This window comes from Chiloscyllium punctatum, chromosome 40, assembly GCF_047496795.1.
Source record: "Chiloscyllium punctatum isolate Juve2018m chromosome 40, sChiPun1.3, whole genome shotgun sequence".
Taxonomy (NCBI): Eukaryota; Metazoa; Chordata; class Chondrichthyes; order Orectolobiformes; family Hemiscylliidae; genus Chiloscyllium; species Chiloscyllium punctatum.
In genome coordinates this window covers 60217328-60242649 of record NC_092778.1, presented here as the reverse complement: position 1 = coordinate 60242649, position 25322 = coordinate 60217328, and the positions used below count along the sequence as shown (strand labels likewise).

At 42.0% G+C, this 25322-nt stretch overlaps 1 protein-coding gene across 2 annotated transcripts in view; it reads right to left on the bottom strand.

The window, feature by feature from the left end:
* The window catches only part of rogdi (rogdi atypical leucine zipper), a 33560-nt gene that overhangs the window by 4618 nt on the left and 3620 nt on the right, over positions 1-25322 (bottom strand). For both annotated transcript variants that reach the window (XM_072560031.1, XM_072560030.1), the window contains exons 2-10: positions 19068-19139; positions 15319-15401; positions 12107-12161; positions 9407-9487; positions 6546-6641; positions 4190-4288; positions 3461-3574; positions 2648-2697; positions 436-562 (exon numbers count right to left, since the gene is read on the bottom strand). In XM_072560031.1, coding sequence (XP_072416132.1) covers positions 436-562; positions 2648-2697; positions 3461-3574; positions 4190-4288; positions 6546-6641; positions 9407-9487; positions 12107-12161; positions 15319-15401; positions 19068-19139 — 777 coding nt within the window. The remainder of the gene's footprint in view (positions 1-435; positions 563-2647; positions 2698-3460; positions 3575-4189; positions 4289-6545; positions 6642-9406; positions 9488-12106; positions 12162-15318; positions 15402-19067; positions 19140-25322) is intronic.

Sequence of the window (25322 nt, the reverse complement as noted above, 5' to 3'; positions counted from 1 at the left end):
TGGAAACAGACCCTTCGGCCCAACTCGTTCATGCCGACCAGATATCCTAAAATTAATCTAGTGATATTTACCAGCACTTGGCCCATATCCCTCCAAACCCTTCCTATTCATAAACCAATCAGATGCCTTTTAAGTGTTGTAATTGTACCAGCCTCCACCACTTCCTCTGGCAGCTAATTCCGCACACGTACCACCTTCTGTGTGAAAAAGTTGCCCCTTTGATCCCTTTTAAATCTTTTCCCCCTCACCCTAAACCTATGCCCTTTAGTTCTGGACTCCCCAACCCAGAGAAAAGACCTTACCTATTCACCCTATCCATGCCCCTCATGATTTTATAAACACCTATAAAGTCACCTCGCAGCCCAATTATGAAGAGGCTATGACAACAATATAAAAAGGTTTTTCTGATTAGTACACGAATTAAGTCGACCGTACCTTATCCTTCAGTTGCTGACAAAGCTGCAGTGCGATAGTGAAGAAAACAAGGGTATCATTTAGCCAAGGAACCACACACTCCACTTTGTGCACGTGGCTAACTTCAAATTTCTGGTTGTTAATTTCACTGCAACACAATGAGGAATACACATCAAAATTACTTATTTGCTTAATACATGTTCTTTTTAGTTCAGAAAGCTAGCACTTGCTGTGTGCTTCACTATTCGTGCAAAGGAGCTCGCGTAAAGGATGGGCTTTGATGTGGTCACATTAGAGTGGCAGCCTATCCTGGAAGTTCAACTCCAACAATTTAGAGCTGAGTTTATAAGCTGCAACTGGACTACTAGAACCAAGGGAGGAAGCGTAGGGAGTGCAAGATTCCTGTCCCCCTTTGATGGCATTTTCTCTTTTGTCATAGAGACGTACAGCATGGAAAGAGACCCATTGGTCCAACCCATCCATGCCGACCCAGATATCCCAACCCAATCTAGTCCCACCCGCCAGCACCCAGCCCATATCCCTCCAAACCCTTCCTATTCATCTATTCGTCCAAAAGCCTCTTTGATATCTGAATGAGTGCATGCCATTCACAGACAAGAGGATAGATGAGACCTTGTGCATCTCCACCGCAGAGAAGCATCTTGCTCCTGAAAACCAACGTGGGCAGCACATGTACGGTGTGAACCTGAGGAGGTAGGCAAGACAGGCTGCAAACCCCATGCCCCATATCCAAACTGAGTCACGGCAAGGTGCCTATAAAGAGAGGAGACTGCTGCAAGAGCAGAGATATGTCTGTAAATTCGTTTCAAAAGTGCAATTGCCAAAATGCAACATTGCCTGCTGCACCATGTCCATAACACAATACTGAGAAGCACGGGTCAGGCAGCATCCAAGGAGACACAGCAAGCTAACGTTGCGAGTCAAGGTGACTTCATCAGTTGCAGCTCTGATGAAGAGTTGTCTAACTGGAAATGTTAGCTTGCTGTCACTCCATGGATGCTGACTGATCTGCTGCGATTTCCAGCATTTTATGTTTTCATTATAGATTCCAGCATCTGCAGTAATTGGCTCCTACTGAGAAAAATGGACTGTATCATGGAATTTGATCCCAGGGGAAATCTAGGAAGACCACGCAAGAACGCAGTGGTTTGCTTAAGTCAGCAAAAAAAAAACACACCTAAACAGCCCTGATAATGCTTCTCAACAGCGACTTAGTAAGTGCATCCCACAAGCCTAGATTTTTACATTCATTCTGGAGACCCCATGCTACATCCCACGAATCTTCTATTTTGAAAGTGGCAATAAAATGGCAGTTTCATTAAAACCCATTTTCCCAGCCCCCTTCAGTTCCAAAGAAGTCAAATTGGACTTGAAATGTCAACTCAGTTTCTTTCTCCACAGCCAGACCTCCTGAGTTTCGCCAGCACAGTGTTTATTTCAGATCAGCAGCATGTATAGTTTATAGCTTTTATTATAATTGTCAACTGTGGCCTTGCCCATTATGTATTTTTAAAAAACAATTAGCTTATGAAGCATCCATATAGATCAGAAAGATCCATCAGAAATGTCAAGTCGCAAATCAGCTAACATCAGTTAGGCTTCATGACAGTCTTGCACTCATGCACGGTTGCTTTGATCTTGCATTGCACTGGAACTACTTTGAAGGTAGTTTGAAGGAGAATACAGAACACCATTCAGTATTTTAGCAAAACATCAAGGTTTTGTAATGTGACGAATTGTTGGATCCTGTCCTATTTCAAATGACCTTTTTTTAGTCCTTCACTGAAATTTCACAGCAAATATTTTCTATGATACCCACAACAGTGCAACTGAAATGAAAAACAGAAAGCATCTATTCTTCATCACAAAATACATACTGTAAACAGATACTACTGAAACCATTTGAAAGGAATAAAATGTCTTCATAATGCAACACGTGAAGAGAGCGCAAAGAAAGAGAGTGCGAGACAGGCGTAGACTTTGGCTCCTGCTACTCCTTTCATTCATGTTCAAATGCACCACATTCACAGATATCAAGTGTCACTTTTTCAAATGATAACAGCATGCATACAGCACATGGAAAGGATTGTTAGGTTTGGGATACTCCCTAGCTTCCAACCTTCACCTTGGAAATTTCATACCAAACCACAATTTGGTCTTAAAGGAATTAACATATCTATTTCCTACACAGGAAATTCAGTGGAGCACTTACAACATGGATCCTGGGTTGTGCAGCACAGAGCTCCCAGCAGGTTTGAAATTCTGTAAGGAGAAGGGCAAAGCTTATGAGAAGATGGTTCCAAAAACCACACAAGAACTTCTTTATAATACAGGGCTTTCCAGTCATTTCTCTTCTGGGATAGAATGTTGACAGAAAGAGTGAGAGAGTTATCCTGGAGTTTCCTCCTTCTAGCCAAAGCTAGAGAATCATTTGGGACTTGCTAGATCCTCAAACCTATCAATCTGAGCACTGCCCACGGTTCTGCTGGTGAACAATAGAGATTGGCTGCCTCTGTCACCTTACAGTTTATCTTGCAGGTTCTTGACAACCGACCCTGTACAAGGGGATCAAGAATATCTTTGGAAAAATCAGCAACTTAAAAAAGGTTTCCTATGGACCCTACCTCCGTGGCCATGTGAATAATATGGCCCTTTTATTCAGACAGAAATTCTAATTAGTGAGCCTTTGCAACCCCAACTCCATCCCACCATGGAAATTGGACCATTTGAGATATAATCACTTATAAAACGTAACTCCCAACATCTCGAGAGACTAACTATTCACCTGACGTCAAAGGTGCTTCGTCACTACCCATGGGATAAAACATCTGCACCTTTTTCCCAATAAAATAACCTGGGGCCCCATTGAATCCTTTAACAACAAAGCTTGTTATTGGGTACAATTCAGAATAGATCACAAAACACTCTTCGTTGTTAAATGTTACCCTAGATGAAAGGGATAGCCCGAAATATAAACTTACAACCTTCATACTTGTAATGTAAAAGTCTTGCTGTCATATATTACCTTATTCAAATTGGGCTGCAGAAGATGGAGCTGGTAGACAATCAAACAAAGTTTACTCAGATTAATGTAGAAGTTCGCAAAGACATCGCCGGGAAGAGGTGGTGTGAACATTTTCTAAGAGAGAATTAAGATGTGAAGGGGATTACAAATAAAAACAATAAGATGTTAGCTTAAGCTGATGAAATGAAAGTTGAATTCCTTAGTATCATTAAGGCTATTTTGGCTCATTATTCCTAGAAAATCCTAACCTATTAGAATATACTGATAAAAGTCATAAAGAGGCATGTTAAGATAAATATCTGTTTGCATTACAACAAATTTGGTGTATTTGAGGTGGCTGACTCACTGAAGAGGTATCAAACTGTCATGCAGTGACAGGTTTTGTATTGACTTCAGGAGGAGAAGTATCATTCACAATCTCCCTGGCAAGCCATTTATCACAAGGGACAAAACCTAATGACAAAAACTGACACCTTTGACATGGATTTTGATACCAGATAACCTTGGATTATTGCTTGGCACTGCAGCATACTACAGTTATAGCAGTGCTGTGAAGCTACTGACTTTCCACTAACACTGAAACGACCACTTGTTAAAGTGCAATGGAATAGATGGATGGGAGTGGGATTGGGGAACTGGGGAGGAAGGAGGGAGGGGAGACTGGGGTTTGGAGGGTAAGAAGCAAAGGTAAAGACACTGGTCAGTCACAGGAGTAGGATACATACTCACCATCAAACTGCTGGAGGCTACTTCTGGGAGTGTCATTGCTGCAGGTGTGGTCAGTCTATTGCGAGCACGGGTTAGCTGCAACATTACTGCATCCATGAGCTTAAAAAGAAAATGCCTTTATCTGATCAGGTGCAGGTAGGCTTTAGGACTAATGAACAATTATCAACAATCTTTTGCATGGCAAACAGAATATTAAGCTTCACTTTAAAAGCAGGTGAGAAAGACATCCCTTCAGTCTACACTAACATTTTATCTTCACTGTGGTTACTAAACGGACTTGTTTCTTGGGGTTTTTTTTGTGCCTTTTTTTCCCCCCAATGCAGCTGCAGAATGAGAGGGTGTGCCACAATGATTTTGAAAGGTCACTACCTTCAAAGACAGATCAGAAAACATGCCAGCAAGTCACGTTTATCTCAACATCAGCAGAGAATTGTGCCATATCACAAGTGAAGCAGCTCATTAATGAAAACTAAATGGATTTTTAATCTTCTGAAGCCAAGGATACACTGCTGCTACTTTATCATTTTGACATTTCAATGATTATGAGCCATTTTATAAATATTTTACAATTAGCATTCGTTAAAATTAGTTTCATTTTGTAATTTTAGACTAAATCATTTTCTTCTCCTTCCAGTCTGCTTGTAATCAGGACAATTAAGACTTTCCTGTAGAAAATGGATTTTATTTCTCCCTGTTCTGACATCACCAATTCATGCTGGGGATCACAGTCCAACAGCCAGCCTCCAGTCACACCAAAGAAGCTGCACATCTTATTTATAGCTAGATAAGAACATGGGACTAGGAGTAAAAGTAGGCCATTCAGCCCATCTGGTTTGCTCCATCATTCATGGCTGAATCCTCAACTCCACTTTCCCACCTGTTCCCTATAATCCTTGATTCTGTTATTGATTAAAGATTGGTCTATCTCGGCCTTGCATATACTTAATAATACAATCTCATCAGCCTCTTGTGGTTAAGAACTCCTTAAATTCACTGCCCTGAGGGAAAACAAATCATAATCGGAGACTTAAACTGGCAACTCCTGTCACTGAAGTTACACCCTCTGGTCTGAGATACTCCCACAAGTGGAAACAACCTCTCCGCATCTATTCTGTCAAGGCGCCTAAGAATCCTGTATTGCCTCTCCTTCTTCTAAGGCCCAATGAGTACATGCCCAAACTAATCAACCTGACCTCATAAGATGATCCTTCCATACCCAGAAACAACTCTGTGAACCTTTGCTAGATTGCTTTCAATGTCAGTGTATCTCTACTTAAAATAAGGGTAGATCCAAAAAGGGTAGATCCAAAAAGGGTGTTATGCTGGCCCTTAAGCCCAACAAGTCCACACCGACCCTCCAAAGAGTAACCCACCCAGACCCATTCCTCTACCCTATATTTACCCCTGACTAATGCACCTAACACCATGGGCAATTTAGCATGGCCAATGCACCCCAATCTGCACATCTCTGGGCACTATGGGCACTTTAGCATGGTCAATCCACCTCACCTGCACATCTTTGGATTGTGGGAGGAAACTGGAGCACCCAGAGGATACACACACAGACACGGGGAGAATGTGCAAACTCCACATAGACAGTTGCCCAAGGCTGGAATCAAACCCAGGTCCCTGGTGCCGTGAGGCAGCAGTGCTGACCACTGAGTCACCGTGCCACCCTAAATAAGGGAACCAAAATTGTAAATAATATTCCAGCTGCGGTCTGACAAGGGAGTTGTACACAGAATTAGTTTGATAGTGAGAGAGAGTAAAGATATTAGTGGGAGTGTAGCACCAACACCCTGTAACGCTTATGAGCACAAGCTGTCAGAAAGTAATAGGGGAAGAAACTCCACCAAACTGGGGTACTCCTGTGCCAATTTGGCAAAGACTGCAGTGTAGATCAAGCAAACAAACCCACCTGTGCGCCTTAGCTACGAAAACTGGGGCAGAGTGTAACATTTAGAAAGGAATGTTTAATACTGTAAAATTGAATATTGAAGTATAATTTGACTTATCCCCAATCCTATTCATTGGGACCTCAGTTACATGAGTATGTGGGAGGCAGACACGTGTGCATGGATGGTAAGAGGGGGATTGGGGGGAGGTGGGGTGTCTGGTTTAGCGAGATGAAAACAGACCCATTCTTTTCCTTTCATAGTTTGAAAGTGAATTTTATCTGTACACAGAGTACCTACTACAGACAGAAACCACTCTGCAATTTAAATCAGTAAAATAACTGATGACATTGAAATGGTACACAAGGCTTTTTAAAAGAAAAGTAATTTAACAACTAAAGTAGGAATTAGTTATTCAAGGATACTTGCTATTGTGCCAGAAATTCTGACATCTGACTGACCTTGGTGACCTCTGCGCCACTTTTGAACTGATAAGTCTGATCTCTGCTGTTGAGAAGGTATAAGGCCTGTCCGACATGATTCCTGGCATCCTGAATCTGAGAAGTCAGAACGTTAAATGTTGATAAGAGGACAGAAGAATTTGAAGTCGTTAATGGTGGAGAGGATAAGGGGGATGAAAGAGCTCAAAACAAATTAGAAGAAATATTACCATGCGAGAAATGATGGATACAAAAATACAAGATACATTAGAAAGTAAAAATGTGCACATGGTCCATTAATCTCCAAGTTTCAACCCAACCTTAACTGACAAGCCAGAGATGTGGCAATACTGACGATTTTGAGAGAGCAAAACACTACTCCAGTTTTGTGAGCAGCACAGTGGCTCAGCGGTTAGCACTGCTGCCTCACAGATCAGGGACCTGGGCTCGATTCCAGCGTTGGGTGACTGTCTGTGTGGAGTTTGCACATTCTTGTCTCTGAGTGGGTTTCCTCCTGGTGCTCTGGTTTCCTCCCACAGTCCAAAGATGTGTGCAACTTAGGTGGATTGGCCATGCTAAATTGCCCACAGTGATCAGAGTTCTTAACCGTGGGAGGCTTGTGGTACTCCACTCTCATTTATGATGAACAGGATATTTGGTCCAACTGCTCCACACAAGTCTTCTCAACCTTATTTAATTTCACACCCCATTTGTCTATTTCATTCTCCCTCATACACTTAGAATATTCAGTAGCTAAGGAAGCACTCAAAATACCAAAAACCTTACACTACGGTATAGTTTCATATTTTACAAACTAACAAAAAAGATTGAGGTTCCCTAAACATGCACTGAGTACAGGTCACGTGCTCAACTATGATGCATATTAATCACTTTTACTATACTGGATCAAAAGGCATCCAGACTTTTGGATTCCCAATTAGTTATGCATGGCTGATGGCAAATGTGTTTACAATATCATTCCAACTTATTAAATTATTTCTTTTTTAAAAAGCTCTTGGCATCGACGAAGGAGCAGCGTTCTGAAAGCTTGAGATTTCAAATATACCTGTGGGACTATAACCCAGTGTGGTGTGACTTCTGACTTTGTCCACCCCAGTCCAACACCAGCTCCCCCACATCATTCTTATGTAAGAAATACCAGGATTCACAACAGGACCTCTTTTTAAAAGTATAAGCTTTATTTCAATTCTGAAGAAGAAACAGGAGCAATTTAAAATATTTGGAAAAAGGAAAAAGAGTGACCTAAAGAACGATGTTTTCACATGATGATCGATTAAGGTCTGGAATGCACTGCCTAACAGTGTAATGCAGGCAGGTTCAACTGAAGAACTCAAAAGGGAAATCCGATTGTTCTTTTTTGAAAATGAACTAAGTGCAGGGTTACTGGAAGGTAGGGAAATGGTGCTAAGTACATTCCTCATTTGGAGATCTGGTTAAGACATGAGGAGTTGAATGGCCTCCTATTCTTTCACCACTTGGAGATAATTGATTTGAAGTAATAAAAATGATTTGCAGCACAGAAAATCCCGAGTATGGAAGCAGGCCATTCAGCCCATCAAGTCCACACCAGCCATCCAAACAGCATCCCACCCAGACCCACCCCTTTACTCTCTCTCTATAACCCTGCATTCCCCATGTCTAAGCCACCTAGCCTGCACATCCGTGGACAGTACAGACAATTCAGCATGGCCAACCAATCTAACTTGCACACCTTTGCTCTGTGGGAGGAACCCAGAGGAAACCCACGCAGACACGGGGAGAACGTGCAAACTCCATATAGACAGACAGACAGACAGTCACCCGAGGCTGGAATTGAACCTGAGTCCCTGGCACTGTGAAGCAGCAAGTGCTAACCACTGAGCATGAAACAGATGACGGACTTCATAATGGAGGGCAAGTGGGCCTAAACAATAGTAAGTTCACAAAGAACACTCAGCAGGTCAGACAACACCTGTGGAGACAGAAACTGAATTAACATTTCATCCTGATGATTTGTTAAATCAGAACTCACCATACAGAGTCACCAACCTGTTCCTCATCTCCACACATTTTCTGTTTTCAGTTCAAACTGTTTCAGCTATAACTGCTGAAAATACTGGACCAGGATTGAACCTAACTTCCCATCTGTAGATCTTTCTTTACTATCGAAATCATTTTCAGTATTTTTTTTTCCCTTCCAAACAGAGGACTTCAGGGTGGAATAAAGGAAACAGCAAGTAACAAAAAAAAAAGGATCCAGTTTCACAGCTGCAGAAGGTGAAGTGCTGTTGTGGCCTATTTTTGACTAGGTTAAATAATAGCACAAAGAAAAAAAGTGTCAAACCATAGAGGAGTCTGGCAGAGAGAAATCAACTTGGAGAGAGCGAGGTTCGCAGATGCTGGAGATCAGAGTTGAGGGAGTGTTGCTAGAAAAGTACAGCAGGTCAGGCAGCATCCGAGGAGCAGGAGCATTGACATTTCGGGCCAGGGCCCTTCATCAGGCACAGAGAAAGTCCAGTGTTTTGGTCCCACTCAAAACAGAAAAATAAAAGCTCGCCATCCATTTTCAAACACATGTGGTCTGTTGTTTGCAAATCACTGCACTTCAGGTGCAGATCCAGGGACTTTTAAATGATTGGAGGGTTTCTGCCCACACCACACTGTCTGTAATTTCAGACACCCACCAACATATGGGTATAAAGGTTTTTCACCAGGTTCCACTAATCCTTCCACCATTAAACTATACTCATAGTAACTTATCTCTCCTTTAAGCCATGATCATTACCCTAATAGTATCTTTTTGGTTTTTAACAAGTAACCAGACTAAAGAACAGATAACTACGTACAGTGACAAAACATGCGGTTGTAAAGAGTGCTTTTACCTGCTGCAGTTTCCATTGTTTGTCCTCCCTGAAGGTACAATGCAAAACTTGATTGTGTTTTGGCAGTCTCAGGTTAATGTCCTATTGTAGAGGAAAGAGATGCAGTTAAATTACAGCCACCGCCTCTTGGACACAGCTGGGGCTCGGTGACCTCTTCATATTTGCACAATTAAATGTTGCTGTGTCCATACATCACAGCTAAAGCACAATTGTCACTCCAGCCATATACAGTATTCATGATTAAATAGAAACAATGAGGTTAAGTAGTTTGCATTCACTTCCAAAATCATCAACTTATTACATATTTCATAGAGTAAAGGATAATATTCTCCCTGATTAGAAACTGCAATTTCATTCAATTATTCCAACAACAAAGTGCAAATGAAAAAAAGTAGCCATTCTTTTAACTACTCTTTGTTTGAGCAAGAAGACTTCAACATGGCCCCATGGATTTTTTCTTAAATAGAGGAAAATAACTACTTCCATCTGTTTCCTAGTCCCTCATCAAACTGAGATTTTGTTCTGGCCTTAAGAGGTTCTTGGGCTCCAAGGAAGGGTCACTGGACTTGCAGTGTTAACTCTATTTTCTCTTTGCAGGCGCTGCCGAGATCTGCTGAGTTTTCCCAGCAATTTTTTTCAGTTTTCTTTTAAGTATGCACGTGCCTGGTTTCAAATGATGCTCTCTGAAATTGCCTCTAGGAGCAGTGCATGACCGAGCCAAGAATAATTCCTTCCCAATTTTCTCTTTTCTTCTATATGGGTGTAGCTGATGTTTTGGCTTGGCTCTTTGTAAAATTTGCAGAACTGGGGCACTTGGAAATCTACAGTGTTCACAATAGTTAGCCAGCACAATGCAAAAACTGTGCATTGCTAACAACAACCTCAAATAAAAAGCACCTTATTTTGGGAAATATGTTTAAATCTTACACACTGCATTAGAATAGATGGGCTTCAGATTGGTAATGACAGGTCGGCGCAACATCGGGGGCTGAAGGGCCTGTACTGCGCTGTAATGTTCTAGAATTTCTTCAGGTTTCAAATGCAAAGTGGTGAACGCCACAATTCTTTTTGAAGTCAAAGGGACATGAAAGAATATTCATACACGTGTAGATTTTCTCCTGGTCAGTCATTATTCCAGAGCAGATGGGAACTGCACAAGGAGACCCTGCAAAACTCCATCATACCACAGAGGGAACTGCTCAGGAAATACATTTTCCTATGAGAAATTCCTTGATGCCTGGAATACTCCAAAAGTCTCAATTTAAACTGGAGACTGCAGACAGTTACAATGAAGTTCAGTAAAACAGTGACTCGGGAAAAGTGAAGACTATCAAATGTAGTTTTGCAACATATTCGACTGACCCCATAGTTAGCTCATACACTCCCAACTACACTTGTTGGGACCTGATCTCCTCTCCCCTCCACAAAACCCACCATCCCCCCCAAAAAAGGAGCCCAGTGCCACCACTCCGAAGCAATAACGATACCAGCCCACCCAACCAAACCGGATTTATCCCATCCACCCTGATATTCCCAAATCGCTGCATCACTTAACTTGCCACACTGCGATTTGGCATCCCACCTGATATCCTACTCCCTATAATCCCACCCACCTGGTACCCTACCCCCATCACCTGGCATCCTTCCCATCTGGCGTGCAACACTCTGATCACATTAGCATCACACTGACATTATCTATTTGCTGTTTGACAGCAGCTATGATGGGAGCTGTCAAACTTTGAAATATCAGAATACGGTAGCTGACTGCTGTGAAAAAGGGATATGGTTATCCTAGGTAAAAACAATGACTGCAGATGCTGAAAACCAAATACTGGATTAGTGGTGCTGGAAGAGCACAGCAGTTCAGGCAGCATCCAACGAGCAGCGAAATCGACGTTTCGGGCAAAAGCCCTTCATCAGGAATAAAGGCAGTGAGCCTGAAGCATGGAGAGATAAGCTAGAGGAGGGTGGGGGTGGGGATCACTGCCTTTATTCCTGATGAAGGGCTTTTGCCCGAAACGTCGATTTCGCTGCTCGTTGGATGCTGCCTGAACTGCTGTGCTCTTCCAGCACCTCTAATCCAGTATATGGTTATCCTACTCCTGACAGGTCAGTGCCGTGGAAGAACTGTTGAATGGAAGTGTAGCTCTGCACTTCTGGTGAAGCCCTGAATCGTCCAGAAAATTCAAATCTGGCATTGTGTATAAATTTTCATAACCCCAAAAAACAAAAACCCAACATGGTGCTCGTCCAAAGGCTTGTTTTCTTTCCATTCATTGACTACAGGGCAGATACTGTCAGTAAGGCTACCATCTATTACCCAGCCCTATCCAACTGAGTGGCTTCCTCAGCAATTTCAGAGGCCAGTTAAGTGTCACAATGTTGTTCTATGTCTGGAGTCAGATGTAGGCCACGCCAGGTATTCAGGGCAGACTTCAGAATGCAACAAAAGGACAAAACTGAATCAGGTACATTTTCATAAAAATCCAATGGTTTCATAATTTTTAATAAAAACTTAATTTAATTCTAAATTGATTTAATTACTAAACGTAAGCTCATACTCATTTACGGCATTACAGTCCAGTATGATCGGTTCCATTTTAACGAAACTATATCAGCACGGAGTCATATTTTCAGTAAGATCTAAAAGTATGGTATTGGAGTCTGTGTTGACTTCATCTTCATGGTTTTTGTACTCACAGCCTGAGCCAATGCATCACCCTGCAAGGTAAGGACACCCTTCACCTGGTCAGTTCTGGAAAAGAAAACAAAAATCTCAGAAAATACTCATACATAACTCAAATGGGTTGGATTTGAATTTATGCTTAAGCTGAATTAAAAAAAAAACAAAATGTATGGTTTGCATACACAAATCATAATTGCCCAAGGAAAATAGTGACCAAAAGCTTCAGTTAATCTCTTGATCTTGCTCTTCCTGATTTTTAGCTAGGAAACCAATATACAATAACCTCAATTACTTCAAATAGTACATGACATTTCCTCTTTTGCTACTTCTAATGTAGAAAGAGCTTCTGCTGGAGGGGAGAAATTTAATGGATACTGTTGCCACATCCAGAACAGTACATGGTGCAAGACAACAACACCCTAATTCTCTGACTTAATACTAACATCAAGGGAGACTCCATTTCAGAAAGAGTGGTATTCAGCCAGAGGAAGAAATTAAAATACTTACTGTTTTAACTAACTTTAAGTTAGTTTTTGATGCGGTAACAGTGTTAATGAAGGCAGTGTGGTTTATGTGCTAACATCCTGGGTGTTAGAACTGGACTCGCCAAATAAACAGTGGCTACAAGAGCAGGTCAGAGGCAGGGAGCCCTGCTTTGAGTAACTCACCTCCTGACTCCTCAAAACCTGCCCACCATCAACAAGGCACAAGTCAGGAGTGTGATGGAATACACCCCACTTACCTGGATGGATGCAGCTCCAACAACATTCAAGAAGCTTGACATCATCCAGGACAAAGCAGCCGCTTGATTGGCACCACACCCATAAGCATCCACTCACTCCAACAACAAAATTCAGTAGCAGCAGAATGTACTATTTACAAGATGCACCGCAGAAATTCACAGAAGATGCTTAGAAAGTACCTTCCAAACCCACAACTACTTCCGCCCAGAGGGAAAAGGATTGCAGCACCGTCCAAACCCACAACCACTTGCAGCTAGATGGACAAGGGCAACAGTTATGTGGGAACACTACCACCCGCAAGTTCCTTTCCAAGCCACTTACCATCCTAACTGGGAAATACATCCCTATTTTTGCCACTGAGCCAGATTCCTGGAATTTCCTCCCTAAATGCATTGTGGGTCTATCTCCATTGTGGTCTGCAGTGGTGGAACATAATAGTTCACCACTACCTTCTCAAGGGGCAACTAGGGATGGGCAATAAATACTGACCCAGCCAGCAACACCCACATCCCATGAGTGATTAAAAAAAAACTTTCAAAAGGCTCTTATAAAGTGCTGATAATGAGTACCGTACCCTATTCTGGGCAACTCTAAGAAATAAAGAAACAACTACACAATGGGTTCAGAAGAGATTGGTTCCAGGGCTGAGGGACTTCAGTAACAAAGGTAAATTGTTGAAACTAAGGCTATTCTAATTAAAATAAAGGCCAAAAGGAGATTTTGATAGCAGTGTTGAATATTACGAGGACTCTCGACAGAGAAACAGAGAATCTGCATCCTTTGGCAGAGAGTCAAAAGCAACGGACACCAATTGCCAAAGGAGCTGGAGGCAACATGAGGAAACAGGTTTGTACATAAAGAGCAGTTATAACTTGGAATGTGCTGCCTGAGGGTGAGATGGAGGCAGATTTAATTACAGCTTTCAAAATGGAATTGGATAGATTATCAAGAGAAAGAAAAAGAAACGGGGTCAGGGTGGGAAGAGTTGAGTAGCTTTTACACGACAGTGGCAGGAATTCGAGAGGACACCTGCTGTGCGATTCTGAATCCATGTGGCTCAGTGGTTAGCACTGCTGCCTCACAGCACCAGGGTCCCAGGTTCAATTCCATCCTCGGGCGACTGCCTTGCTGGAGTTTGCATATTCTCCCTGTGTCTGCGTGGGTTTCTCTGGATGCTCCTGTTTCCTCCCACAGTCCAAAAGATGCACAGGTCAGGTGAATTGGCCATGTTAAATTGCCCCATAGTGTTAGGTGCATTAGTCAGGGGGGGGGGGGGGGTTGCTCTTCGGAGGGTCGGTGTGGACTTGTTGGGCCGAAGGGCCTGTTTCCACACTGTAGGGAATCTAATCTAAAGACAACCAACTTGAACACCAAATGTTTGAAACAATCACCACCACCTGATATTAGACCAGTTGCTCTAAGAATCACATTTCCATGAAGATTCACCCACATGCTGCACCAAGGACTGCAAAGATCAAGGGATACACAATCAAACCTTATTCAAAGTTAAGCCCATAAACTAGGAATATACAGGATCAGATAGAACCATTTCACCCGATCAGATCAGCCCATGTACTCAACAGAACAGTCTTATTTCCCACTTTATTTTCTAGACAAATCTTGGAATTAACCATCTGTCTCAATCGTACACCCAGGCAGTTTTGTTTTTAAATGATCGTCAGCATGAAACAGTTAGAACTATGCTATCATCCTCGGCTTCACCAACAATCTAGAGGCTAAGGTACCAAGTTTCTCAGGGTTCAACTAGTCATTGCCCTCAGAATCTCAAAACGATTTCCTCAGTGTTCGACCTTTTCTTCAGCTTATCTTCCTTTGGAAGTCTAACCGCAGCCTTTCATAAATGGTAGATACATCATGCTAGACCATTTAAAGAAGTTTGAGAACTGAAGCAAGTCACTTCCTTACATGAGAATACTGCAGATAACTAAGTGAAAGTGAACACTATTGGTCACTCAATCATCCTAAGAATGTTAGGAGAAGCAGCACTGGAAGATGGCTGGGAACAAGTGGCTTGGCTCAGGGAATTGGTGGCACAGGGATCCTACAAAGAGAGGAAAACAGAATTGGAGATTTAGGGGAAAGGAAAACATGAAACAAGCAAAAGTTGAAAGTAAGATCCAAAACAGGTCAAAATGAATAAAGAGAACTCAATAACAATAAAAAAAACTAGTTAGTCACACTACACACACTATGCAAAGCATCTTGCAGGTGATCACAGAAAGAACATTTAATGCTAAGGTAGCTTGGGGAAATTTAGAAATAAGCAATCTTTTACAGAGCCTCCGAATCCAAAGCAGTCACCACTTATTTTAATTAAGTGATCTTTTCCATCAATTTGATTCATCGGTTGGGTGCTCTCGGGGATGCGCATCGATAAAGGAAATTTGCTATTCTTTGAAGATGGCTTGCAAGTGACAATGATCGCTGCTTGAATATAGCACAAACTGAAGTCAACTGCTTACGCTGAGCTTCCCAGTTTGAAGTTCTCCTGTCTGGTTTGACCTTCAGGACCAGTAGCTGACAGAGTAAAACGTCGGGAAGCCTCCTGCACAAGAGGAGTTCATTATTAATGTGAAAGTAAACAGCAAACCAAGCATTACAATTACATTTTTAAAAAATTTGTGATGGGATGTGGGGATCACTGGCTAGGCTAAATTTGATTGCCCTGGAGAAGATGCTATGAGCTGCTTTCTTGAACTGCTGCCAGCCCTCTTGGCACAAGGACACCCACCATTATCAAAATCAATACACATATGCTGACAATTGCTGGTTTCCTCCCAAAATCCCAGACCGAGAGATTTGGTGAAGTGGGTTAAAACAGATTCTGATGGAACTAAAATGGTGGCTAACATTCTCCTCGATTCTCCCTGCGTGGGAAGGTAGTAGAGACCAAAAAAAAACTCGCAACCTTTAAAACTTGTATGAGTGAGCACTCGAAACAATCAAGGCTGTGGGCCAATTTCTGTAAAGTGGAATTTGTGTAGATAGATTGATGCAGACTTGATGGACCAAAGGGCCACACATCACTCAAATCTGGTCCCAAGATGTGCGCAAATCAGAGAATTGCTAATATTCACTGACAATTCAGAAGTTTGGATGAGAGCAAAATCTATTTGCTTCAACTGTTTCAGTTATGACTTAATGAAACAAAGGGTTCAATCAGATAGTGGAATCAATGTGTTTAAAACATATGTCGGCAGCAACCGCACTCCTTGATAAATGTGAAGAGGCACAGTCCCTGACTGAGAACGAGGTCAAGGTCACCAGGAAAATACTGGGCTATATTACGTAATATCTTTAGAACGAAGGAAGTTAGTCGGGCAAGGGTGAGAGATTACTTATGCTGATGATGAATTCCATCATGTATTTTGCTGAACAGTTTCATATTCTTGTGTAATGACTAGATTAGATTCCCTACAGTGTGGAAACAGGCCCTTCAGCCCAACCTGTCCACACCGACCCACTCCCAACCCATTTCCCTGACTATGGGCAATTTAGCATGGCCAATTCACCTGACTTGCACATCTTTGGCCTGTGGGAGGAAACCCAGGCAGACACGGGGAGAATGTGCAAACTCCACACAGATAGTCACCAGAGGCTGGAATTGAACCTGGGACGCTGTGCTGTGAGGCAGCAGTGCTAACCATTGAGTCACCGTGCCACCCCAATGATAATTATACTGTCTACCTCATCACCCAATAAAAAGCAAAGACAGGATTTCTTCCATTCTTACTTAATGGGAAAGTCGCCATAAAAGCACAAAACACAGACGTTAAACATTTTTGTCTGCTCTTATTTTAGGTTTCCAGTATCCACAGTATTCTACGCAAAACCAACTCCTAGCTATTCAATCGCAGCTGACAAAATAGTTAACTGGCCAAAAGGTGTTGCCACAAAAACAGCAGAAAAGATGAAAGATCCTGATGGATTAAGCAAAATAAATGGATCCAGCATGATGTTGATGCTGAGCAAGGTCAATACCATTTACATTGGGATACAATGCAGTAAGTATTCAAACTCTTTCACAAGGAGAATCTGGTTAGATACCCAAATGGTTAGCTTTTAAAATTACATTCTGTATTACAGAATAATTAATTAAATTACATATTTTCCAAGTGCAGGCTGGTTATTTGTGTACATGCACAGCAATGACCTCAGCTCTTTCAAACTTCCCAGTAACAACTGTACAAGCACTACTGGAAAAAAAAAGGAGACAAAGGTCAAAGACCAAAGGTCAAATTAAAAGCTCCTAATGAAGAGAAGGAGAAAACAGCCTTCACACTGGTATGCAGGGCATCACAATGATTGGTATGCAGCACACTTTCATTTATGATTTGATGAAACATTGATTCCCTGTCTGAATGAACCAATGTGGCCCAAGCAGATGTTGCAAGAGCAACTGCACTTCTCGATAAGTATGAAGAATGGATTTATGACTTTCAGCCCAAAACCAGAATTGTGCAAATAAATATCAAAGTTATTGGTCATGTAAAAGTCAATCATAGCTTTCTAGGATCCAAACAGTGTTGTGGTTGTTAACTATTGACTAGTAATTATTAAAGGTACATGCAGAAACTTTTAGATTTTCTCTGTGGCAATTCTAGTGGCGACCTTCCAACCAATTGACAAGATGAATGCGCACAACTGGAGCTACTGCAATGACTTTGAACAGCAACAAGCACGGGGTTTCGTTTAAAATGAAAATTGCAGCAATCACCAAGACGAGTGATAATTGTGCTGCAGCGAGAGGTTAGATATTTCCGAGACTGAAGAAAATTAGCCAATAAACTGGAAATGATGCAAAACAAAATGTGCCAGAGGAAGACTGAGTCACGGGCTTCAATTGAGGGAAAGGAAGTGGTATAATAGGCTAATATGCATTGACAAAGTGGTAATACAATTATCAATGGAGCAGTTAAGAAACGAATCTAAGTGAAAATAGAATTCAAGTTCAGAGCCAGATAAGGCACTGGCTCTAAGAACAAATACAACTTAATATTTTATCAAAAGTAAAATATTTCACAGCAGCTGCCACTTGAACTCAATGGCAAAATCAACTTAGTCAGCTGATATAAAGGGGAGAACTGGAAGAGCTCGCTCACATTGGAAATACAGACAATACACCAACAAACTTTGACATACAAACTACAAAAGGCAGTCACTGAGATGAATGACAATGCTGCCCTTGTAAAGACTGGCTGTGTGAAAACACTGGTCACAACGGTTCCATCTTGCTTGGTGTATGGGCACAGAATTAAAGTGAACCATGACACCTCAATCACAGAAGTCTTCTGAAAGAGAAATTTCAGAAAGACGCTGCTGCCCACATTTACAAGAAAGGCTGGCTGGATGAAGGCAGTCATAAGAACGTTTGCTTTTCTGGGACAGAAACAGATCGGAGCTTGTTGACAGTGTAGTCCGTGATGTGAGATCAACCTGTTGACATGGCCAAGATTAGAGTGATGCTGGAAAAGCACAGGTCAGGCAGCATCCGAGGAGCAGGATTTCCTGATGAAGGACCCTGGCCCGAAATGTCGATTCTCCTGCTCCTCGGATGCTGCCTGACCTGCTGTGCTTTTCAAGCACCACTCTAGACTCTGATCTCCTGCATCTGGAGTCCTCACTTTTGCCTGTTGACATGGCAGTTATTCTAGTGTTATTCAGCCCAATGGTATCAATAGTGACTGGTTGTTGAATGATACCTCAGGAATTATTAATAATACAGAAAAATGCATCAAAAGTATCAATTGTTGTAGGGACCAATTGTTGAGTGATTTAGTGGTCAGAGTGATTTTGAAAGATTTCAACACAGTGGTTTAATTTGTTTTAAGACATTACTACTATGTACATTTCAATGAGTACAGTCTGTAAAACTTCAAAATAAATGTTAGGGAATTAATATGAATTCTTTAGCATTGCTGGTTTTTACTTTATGTCATGGTGAAAATCTTCTTTTGGACCTTTATCAAGCATGCCTGTTAATCACTCAAAAACATAACCTGGGGTTAAAAGTTAATCCATGACAACTGGTCTAAAGAACTTGGTTAAATCATTTGATCTGTACACAAGAATGTAATTAAAGTTATGTGCTTTATTACAGAACATTGCAATGCTAAGCAGGAAGTAAACACGATTAAAAATGTTGTTTCCGGACAGCTGTTGATGGAACATTAAAATTCATAACCACATGCATGCAAGAGAGGTGCATTACCTTTAAAACATCCTTCAGCTGTTTAAGGACAGCGTGAACTTCTTCTCGCAGTAACCATTTAAATTCCTCCTCCTAAAATATTGCAAAAAATAACAATATAAATATTTAACCACAATACATCATTTGCATACAACATGCATGTGTACGTATGTGCACTTGTGTAAGGACAGGATCAGGGGTTGGTGGTGGTGGGTAGGTAGAGGAGAGATTGTTTTACTTTTAACAGAAAAACTATATTTCACGTCATCAGAACCAGACCGTCTGCAACATAGGTTTTACTGAAACTGGAGCAAATATAGGAGGGGCATTGGTGACAATTTTGCAAAACTCCTTACATCCTGGAAGAGTTCCAGCAGATGGGAACATTGTATATGTGATACCTTTCCTCAAGAAAGCATTGAGACAGAAAGCAGGAAACCACAGGCTCATTTGTCAAACAGCTGTCAGAGCAAAACTGCCAGAATGCATAATTAAGCAGCGAAGATGGTTTGATAGTCATATCATGTCAAACTTAGTCAACGTGATTTTATTTCTGTGACAAGCAAGGTGGTAAAGGGAGAATTCAGCAGAGGCAGTGGACTTGGACTTCCAATTGGCTTTTGATAAAAAAAAGTATATAAAAGATTACTAGACAAGATAAAAGCATTGAGGATATAACGTATTAGCATGGATAAAGGATTGGTTAGCAAACAGGAAGCAGAGTACAGATACATAGATTTTATTTGAGTTGGTATGATCTAATTATTTCACCTAACGAAGGAGCAGCACTGCAAAAGCTTGCAATTTCAAATAAACCTGTTGGATTATAACCTGGTGTCATGTGATGCCTAACCTTGTCCACCCCATTCCTACACTGGCATCTCCACATCACTGATTTAATTAGTGCGACTATATCAACTATTTATAATCCAGATCAGTGACTTGAATGAAGGGACAGAGTGCATGGTAGTCAGATTTGCCAATGACACCAAGATAAAGAGGAAAGGAAGCTGCCATGATGGGGTAGACAGGTTGCAAAGGAATGCACACAAGGGAAAGTGAGCAGGCCAAATGTGGCAGATGGAATATAATCTGGGAAAATGTCTGGAACTTGTCTGCTTTGACAGGTGGAATAGAAAAACAGAATGCTACTTAAAATGAAGATAGATGGAAACGCTTGGTTGTGCAGAGGGATCTGGGTACCGGGTATAAAAATTCCTACAAGTTAGATGTGGTACAAATGATTAGGAAACCAAATGGAACATATTGCTCCCTAACAAGGAATGGAATATTGAAGTAAGGAAATTTCACTGTAGCTGCAAAACCTGTGAGTGACGCCACATCTGAAGAACTGTGCAGGGTTTTGATTTGCTTACTTGAAAAAGATGACTGCATGAGAATCTGTTCAGAAAAGGTTCATTCGCTTTATTCCTGGGACAAAGGGTTTAGTTGAAGAAAGAATCAGCAGGTTGGAGTTTAGAATACGAGATGATCTTATTGAAACATATAAGAAACTGAGTGAGTTCGATAAGAGTGAATACCAGGAGGTTCCCCCTCTATGGGGAAGACTAAAACAAGGAAATAGAGTTTAAGAACATGAGCCTTTTAAGTCACAGAGGTAATGACCTTTTATTATTATGCAAAATTCACTTTCCCAGAAGGCAGTGGAATCTGGGTCAATGAATCAATCCAAGGTAGAGTTAGACTAATCCTTGATGGACAAGGGAGTCAAGAATTATGGGATGTTGCCAAGCAGATATAAGGCCACAATCACGATCCTACTGAATAGCAGAGCACCTCAGGGAGTCAAACGGCTTAATCCTGCTTTGAAGCCTTATGATCCCAAGATGAATGGAAAACAGACAATAATACCATAGACTGTAGCAGCCCATCAGCAAACTGCAGTATCAACCAATCATAATACAGAACAATTTATACCCTTACAATAGAGATTGATGCCATGAAGTTATAGACTTGTCACATTTTAGTTTTATTACTGTTGATACAGTGACCTGGAACTAGCAGTCTGCTCACACAGAATTAAATATATCCAGACATCCTAACCAACTTCATATTACATCCCCTTCACCAGCAACACTGCAGTATTTTGCTTTTGTCTTCTGTAAAGGGATTTTTTTAAAAAAAACTAAGCCCACCACAGAGTCAGATGTACAGCACAGAAACAGACCCTTTGGTCCAATTCGTCCATGCTGACCAGATATCCTAAATTAATCTAATCCCATTTACCAGCATTTGGCTCATATCCCTCTAAATCCTTCCTATTCATATACCCATCCAGATGCCTTTTCAATGCTGTAATTGTACCAGCCTCCACCACTTCCTCTGGCAGCTCATTCCACACACACACCACCCTCTGCTCGAAAAAGTTTCCCCTTAGGTCCCCTTTAAATCTGTGCCCTCTCACCTTAAAGCTATAGACTTCCCCAGCCCAGGGAAAAGACCTTGTCTATTTATCCTATCCATGCCCCTCATGAGTTTATAAACCTCTCTAAGGTCACCCCTCAGCCTCAGACACTCCAAGGAAAACAGCCCCAGCCTATTCAGCCTCTCCCTGTAGCTCGAAACCTCCAACCCTGACATCATCCTTGTAAATCTTTTCTGCACCCTTTCAAGTTTCACAACATCCTTCCTATTGTAGGGAGACCAGAATCGCAGGCAGTATTCCAAAACTGGCCTAACTAATGTCCTGTTAAGCTGCAACATGTCATCCCAACTCCTGTACTCAATGCACTGACCAAGGCAAGAATACCAAATGCCTCCTTCACTATCCTAAACACCTGCAACTCCAACTGTTGCTTTTTCTGAATTGTAATGCTCCTTTGCAAATCAATCTTTCCCCCTTCACTTTATCAAAACCTTAAGTAATGCTAAAAGCCTGACATGTCTTCCCAGTCTTCTCTCCTCCAGTAGAGATGGCCCAGGTTATCATGTTCCTCTCATTATTACTACCATAAGTGGCATTTACACAGACAAAATTGTAGGCTCTCTATGCTTTTGATATCTTAAGTGTCGCTGAAAAAAAAAGACTAATTTTTATTGACACTTTTCAGCTTGTACTCACCTGAACAATTCACAAATGCAGATAGCTGAAAGAATATGCTGTTTGAGCTGATCAGATAGTCCTTTGGAAATATAACATCACCAGCACTATAATTCATATACTACGTTGCCAATTTGTAAAGTAGTCAATAAGGAATATATTGACAATAACAAACCAGCCCGTTTATAGAACTGACTGCAAAGTGTCCGGCATTACATATGATTCTGTGACTGAACACTTGCTAAATATTGAGTGTGCAAAGAGTTATGCTGTCAATCAGACTTGAAGCTACCTACATAAACACACAGCGCGATCCTCTCCACACAAAAAGGATATGTACATGCACCCTTTCAGATGAACAGAATAGGTGACAGCTATTGTCTGGTTCACTTCTCAGGGCAAGGACATGCTCAGAATCAAAGGGCCTGGTTTAATATTTAAACAAAGCCTGGGCAGCTAACTGTCAGTCAGCACTAATTAGCATATTTCCAAGGGCAACACCTCTACCAATCAGCACTTTCCTCTTTTACTGCTATTTTCCCTTTATATTGGTATTTCTCAACAAATTGTCCTGATAAGTCAAAAATGAAAAGTTTTGATAAAACTGGTCTTTTTTCAGCAATTTGCACATTACACCAAATGACTATTTGCTTTGGTGCTGCTTCGAGACTACTTATACTAACAAAGTACCTTACTCATTCTCAGTGTTTATGTTCTCAGTAATTATATTTAATATTTGTGTGGGCAGCACGGTGGCTCAGTGGTTAGCACTGCTACCTGACAGCGCCAGGGATCTGGGTTCAATTCCAGCCTCAGGTGAATGTCTGTGTGGAGTCTGTACATTCTCCCTGTGTCTGCGTGTGTTTCCTCCGGGTGCTCCGGTTTCCTCCCACAATCGAAAAGGTGTGCAGGTCAGGTGAATTGGTCATGCTAAATTGCCCATTGTGTTAGGTAGATTAGTCAGGGGTAAATATAGGGTAGGGGAATGTGTCTGGGTGGGTTACTCTTCAGAGGGTCGATGTGGACCTGTTGGGCCAAAGAGCCTGTTTCCATAGTGTAGGGTATCTAATCTAATGTATGTTTTATCATGCTCTAAATCCACTTGCTAATTCAAGCTATGGACACATCTACAATTTGTTTCACTTGGAGAATGGTACCGCATGATTTTCCTAAAAGCTATTAAATTACATGAGGAGAGTGGTTCAGAGAAAGCAGCTCATTTACTAACCAAATGAGAACAGAGAATCTTTGTTGAGCTAAAACCTCAATATTCCCCAACACTGCAATCAAGTTCTCCCATCAGAGCTCAGGCATTCATGAAACAATCACAGAGTTGTTACAGAATGAGACCATCCAGCTCACTGCTCCAGTTCGCTAAAATAAATAAGGCTTTGGCAGTTTTGACAAAAATTGGTGCTGGCTGCTGGAGCTCAATAAAAAGGAAGCTGGTACACACCGTCTTTTGAAATATCTGGTAAAACATAACCAAACAACTCAACAAAAGCCCTCGTATTGCATTTGCTAACCTCACAGATTGTTCCCTGTCTTCTAAACACAGCAAGGGGAAGGTAGTGCAAAGGGAGGGAAGACTCCTCTCCTCCCCCCCCCCCCCCCCCCCAATTATAAAAACTTTGACTTATTGTGGAAAGGTGATAGAAAATATTAGAAAGCTATGTTGTGCAATGATGCTTAGTTTGAGATAGAGTTTTGCTGAAAATTCAGTTTGTACCTTTCGGACAATTAGCACTGCTGAGTCAGGCTATTCCTGCCAAAGGAATGCAATTCTCATCTTTAAAAAAAAACTGCATTACTTGAGTGAGCATAATTGGAAAGATGAAATTCAATGTTGCAGTTATCCATTCTCTCACATCAGAGCACCCTTGTCAACTGCTAATGTGTTTATCTTGGTTCTCCTTTTATCACCAGCAGCCAGTTATGAATTTTGTTGCTTGTACACCGAAGATGGCTATGAAGCTGACCCCTGCACCCCAACACACTTGGAGAAGAATACCGCACCCTTAACAGCATTCCACTGGTGGACAAACACCCCACAACCTTCAATGGGCACCTGGGTTTACAACCCCCCACTTCTCTGATCTTTCCCTTATTACCCAGACTCTAACCATTCGCCACCCAATGTATATGCATAGTGGGTGCATCACTGCACAGTCCCATCTCAAATCCAACAGCTGCCTTTCCCATGATCAAACCCCATTATATCCAATCCAGCCCACACTCCCCCAAGCATTATCTACACATTGCCATTCTGTACCTACATGTCCACCGCTCTGAGCACTTGTCATCCTCTCCCCAGCACCTACTCCTACCACTGGGTATCTGCAAGCTCCACCAGCAGGATCTGTTATGTAACCATTATCCAGCCTCTGGGTATCCAGATGACCAGATCACTTTCTCCCACTTGCTTCTCCACAGCCCCCCCCCCACCCCGTTATCCAAAATCATCCAACATCGCTCTCCCTTCCTGCCCCAGCATCTCCTTCAAGGTATCAGAACTGACTAACCCCCACCCCATATCAGCATTTGATCTACTGGTATCTAGACCCTGGATTAGTGGTGCTGGAAGAGCACAGCAGTTCAGGCAGCATCCAAGCTACTTGGATGCTGCCTGAACTGCTGTGCTCTTCCAGCACCACTAATCCAGAATCTGGTTTCCAGCATCTGCAGTCATCGTTTTTAACCTGGTATCTAGACCCTGTCTGGGTAACCACCTTCCTTTTATCTACAAACCCCCTCGCCCCGCAATCCTGTAGCATCCGGGCCTTTTATCTACAGTCCCCTCCCAATCCAGTTGCTGCCCTCCTCTTATCTAGACACCACTTGCAATTTCGTACCTGCCCTCCTTTTATCTAGAGCAAACCCCAATTCCTGTACTTGCCCTCCTGTCTAGAGAAGGAAAAGAAAAGCTGCAGATGCGGGAATCCAAGGTAGACAAGCAGGAGGCTGGAAGAACACAGCAAGCCAGGCAGCATCCAAAGGTGTAGGAGTCAATGTTTCCGGTGTAATCCTTCTTTAGGATTGGGGGTAGGTGTAAGGGGAGCTGCAGATAAAGAGGTTGGGGGAAGGATGCAGTGTGGTGAGGTAGAGATAGTGGGGCGGTTGGAGGAACGAATCTGGTTGGTAGCTGGAAGGAAGGGTCCATCAGAGGAATGGAAGGAAGGAGGTAGGGCTGCGAAGGGAGCCTGGGGATAGGGAGG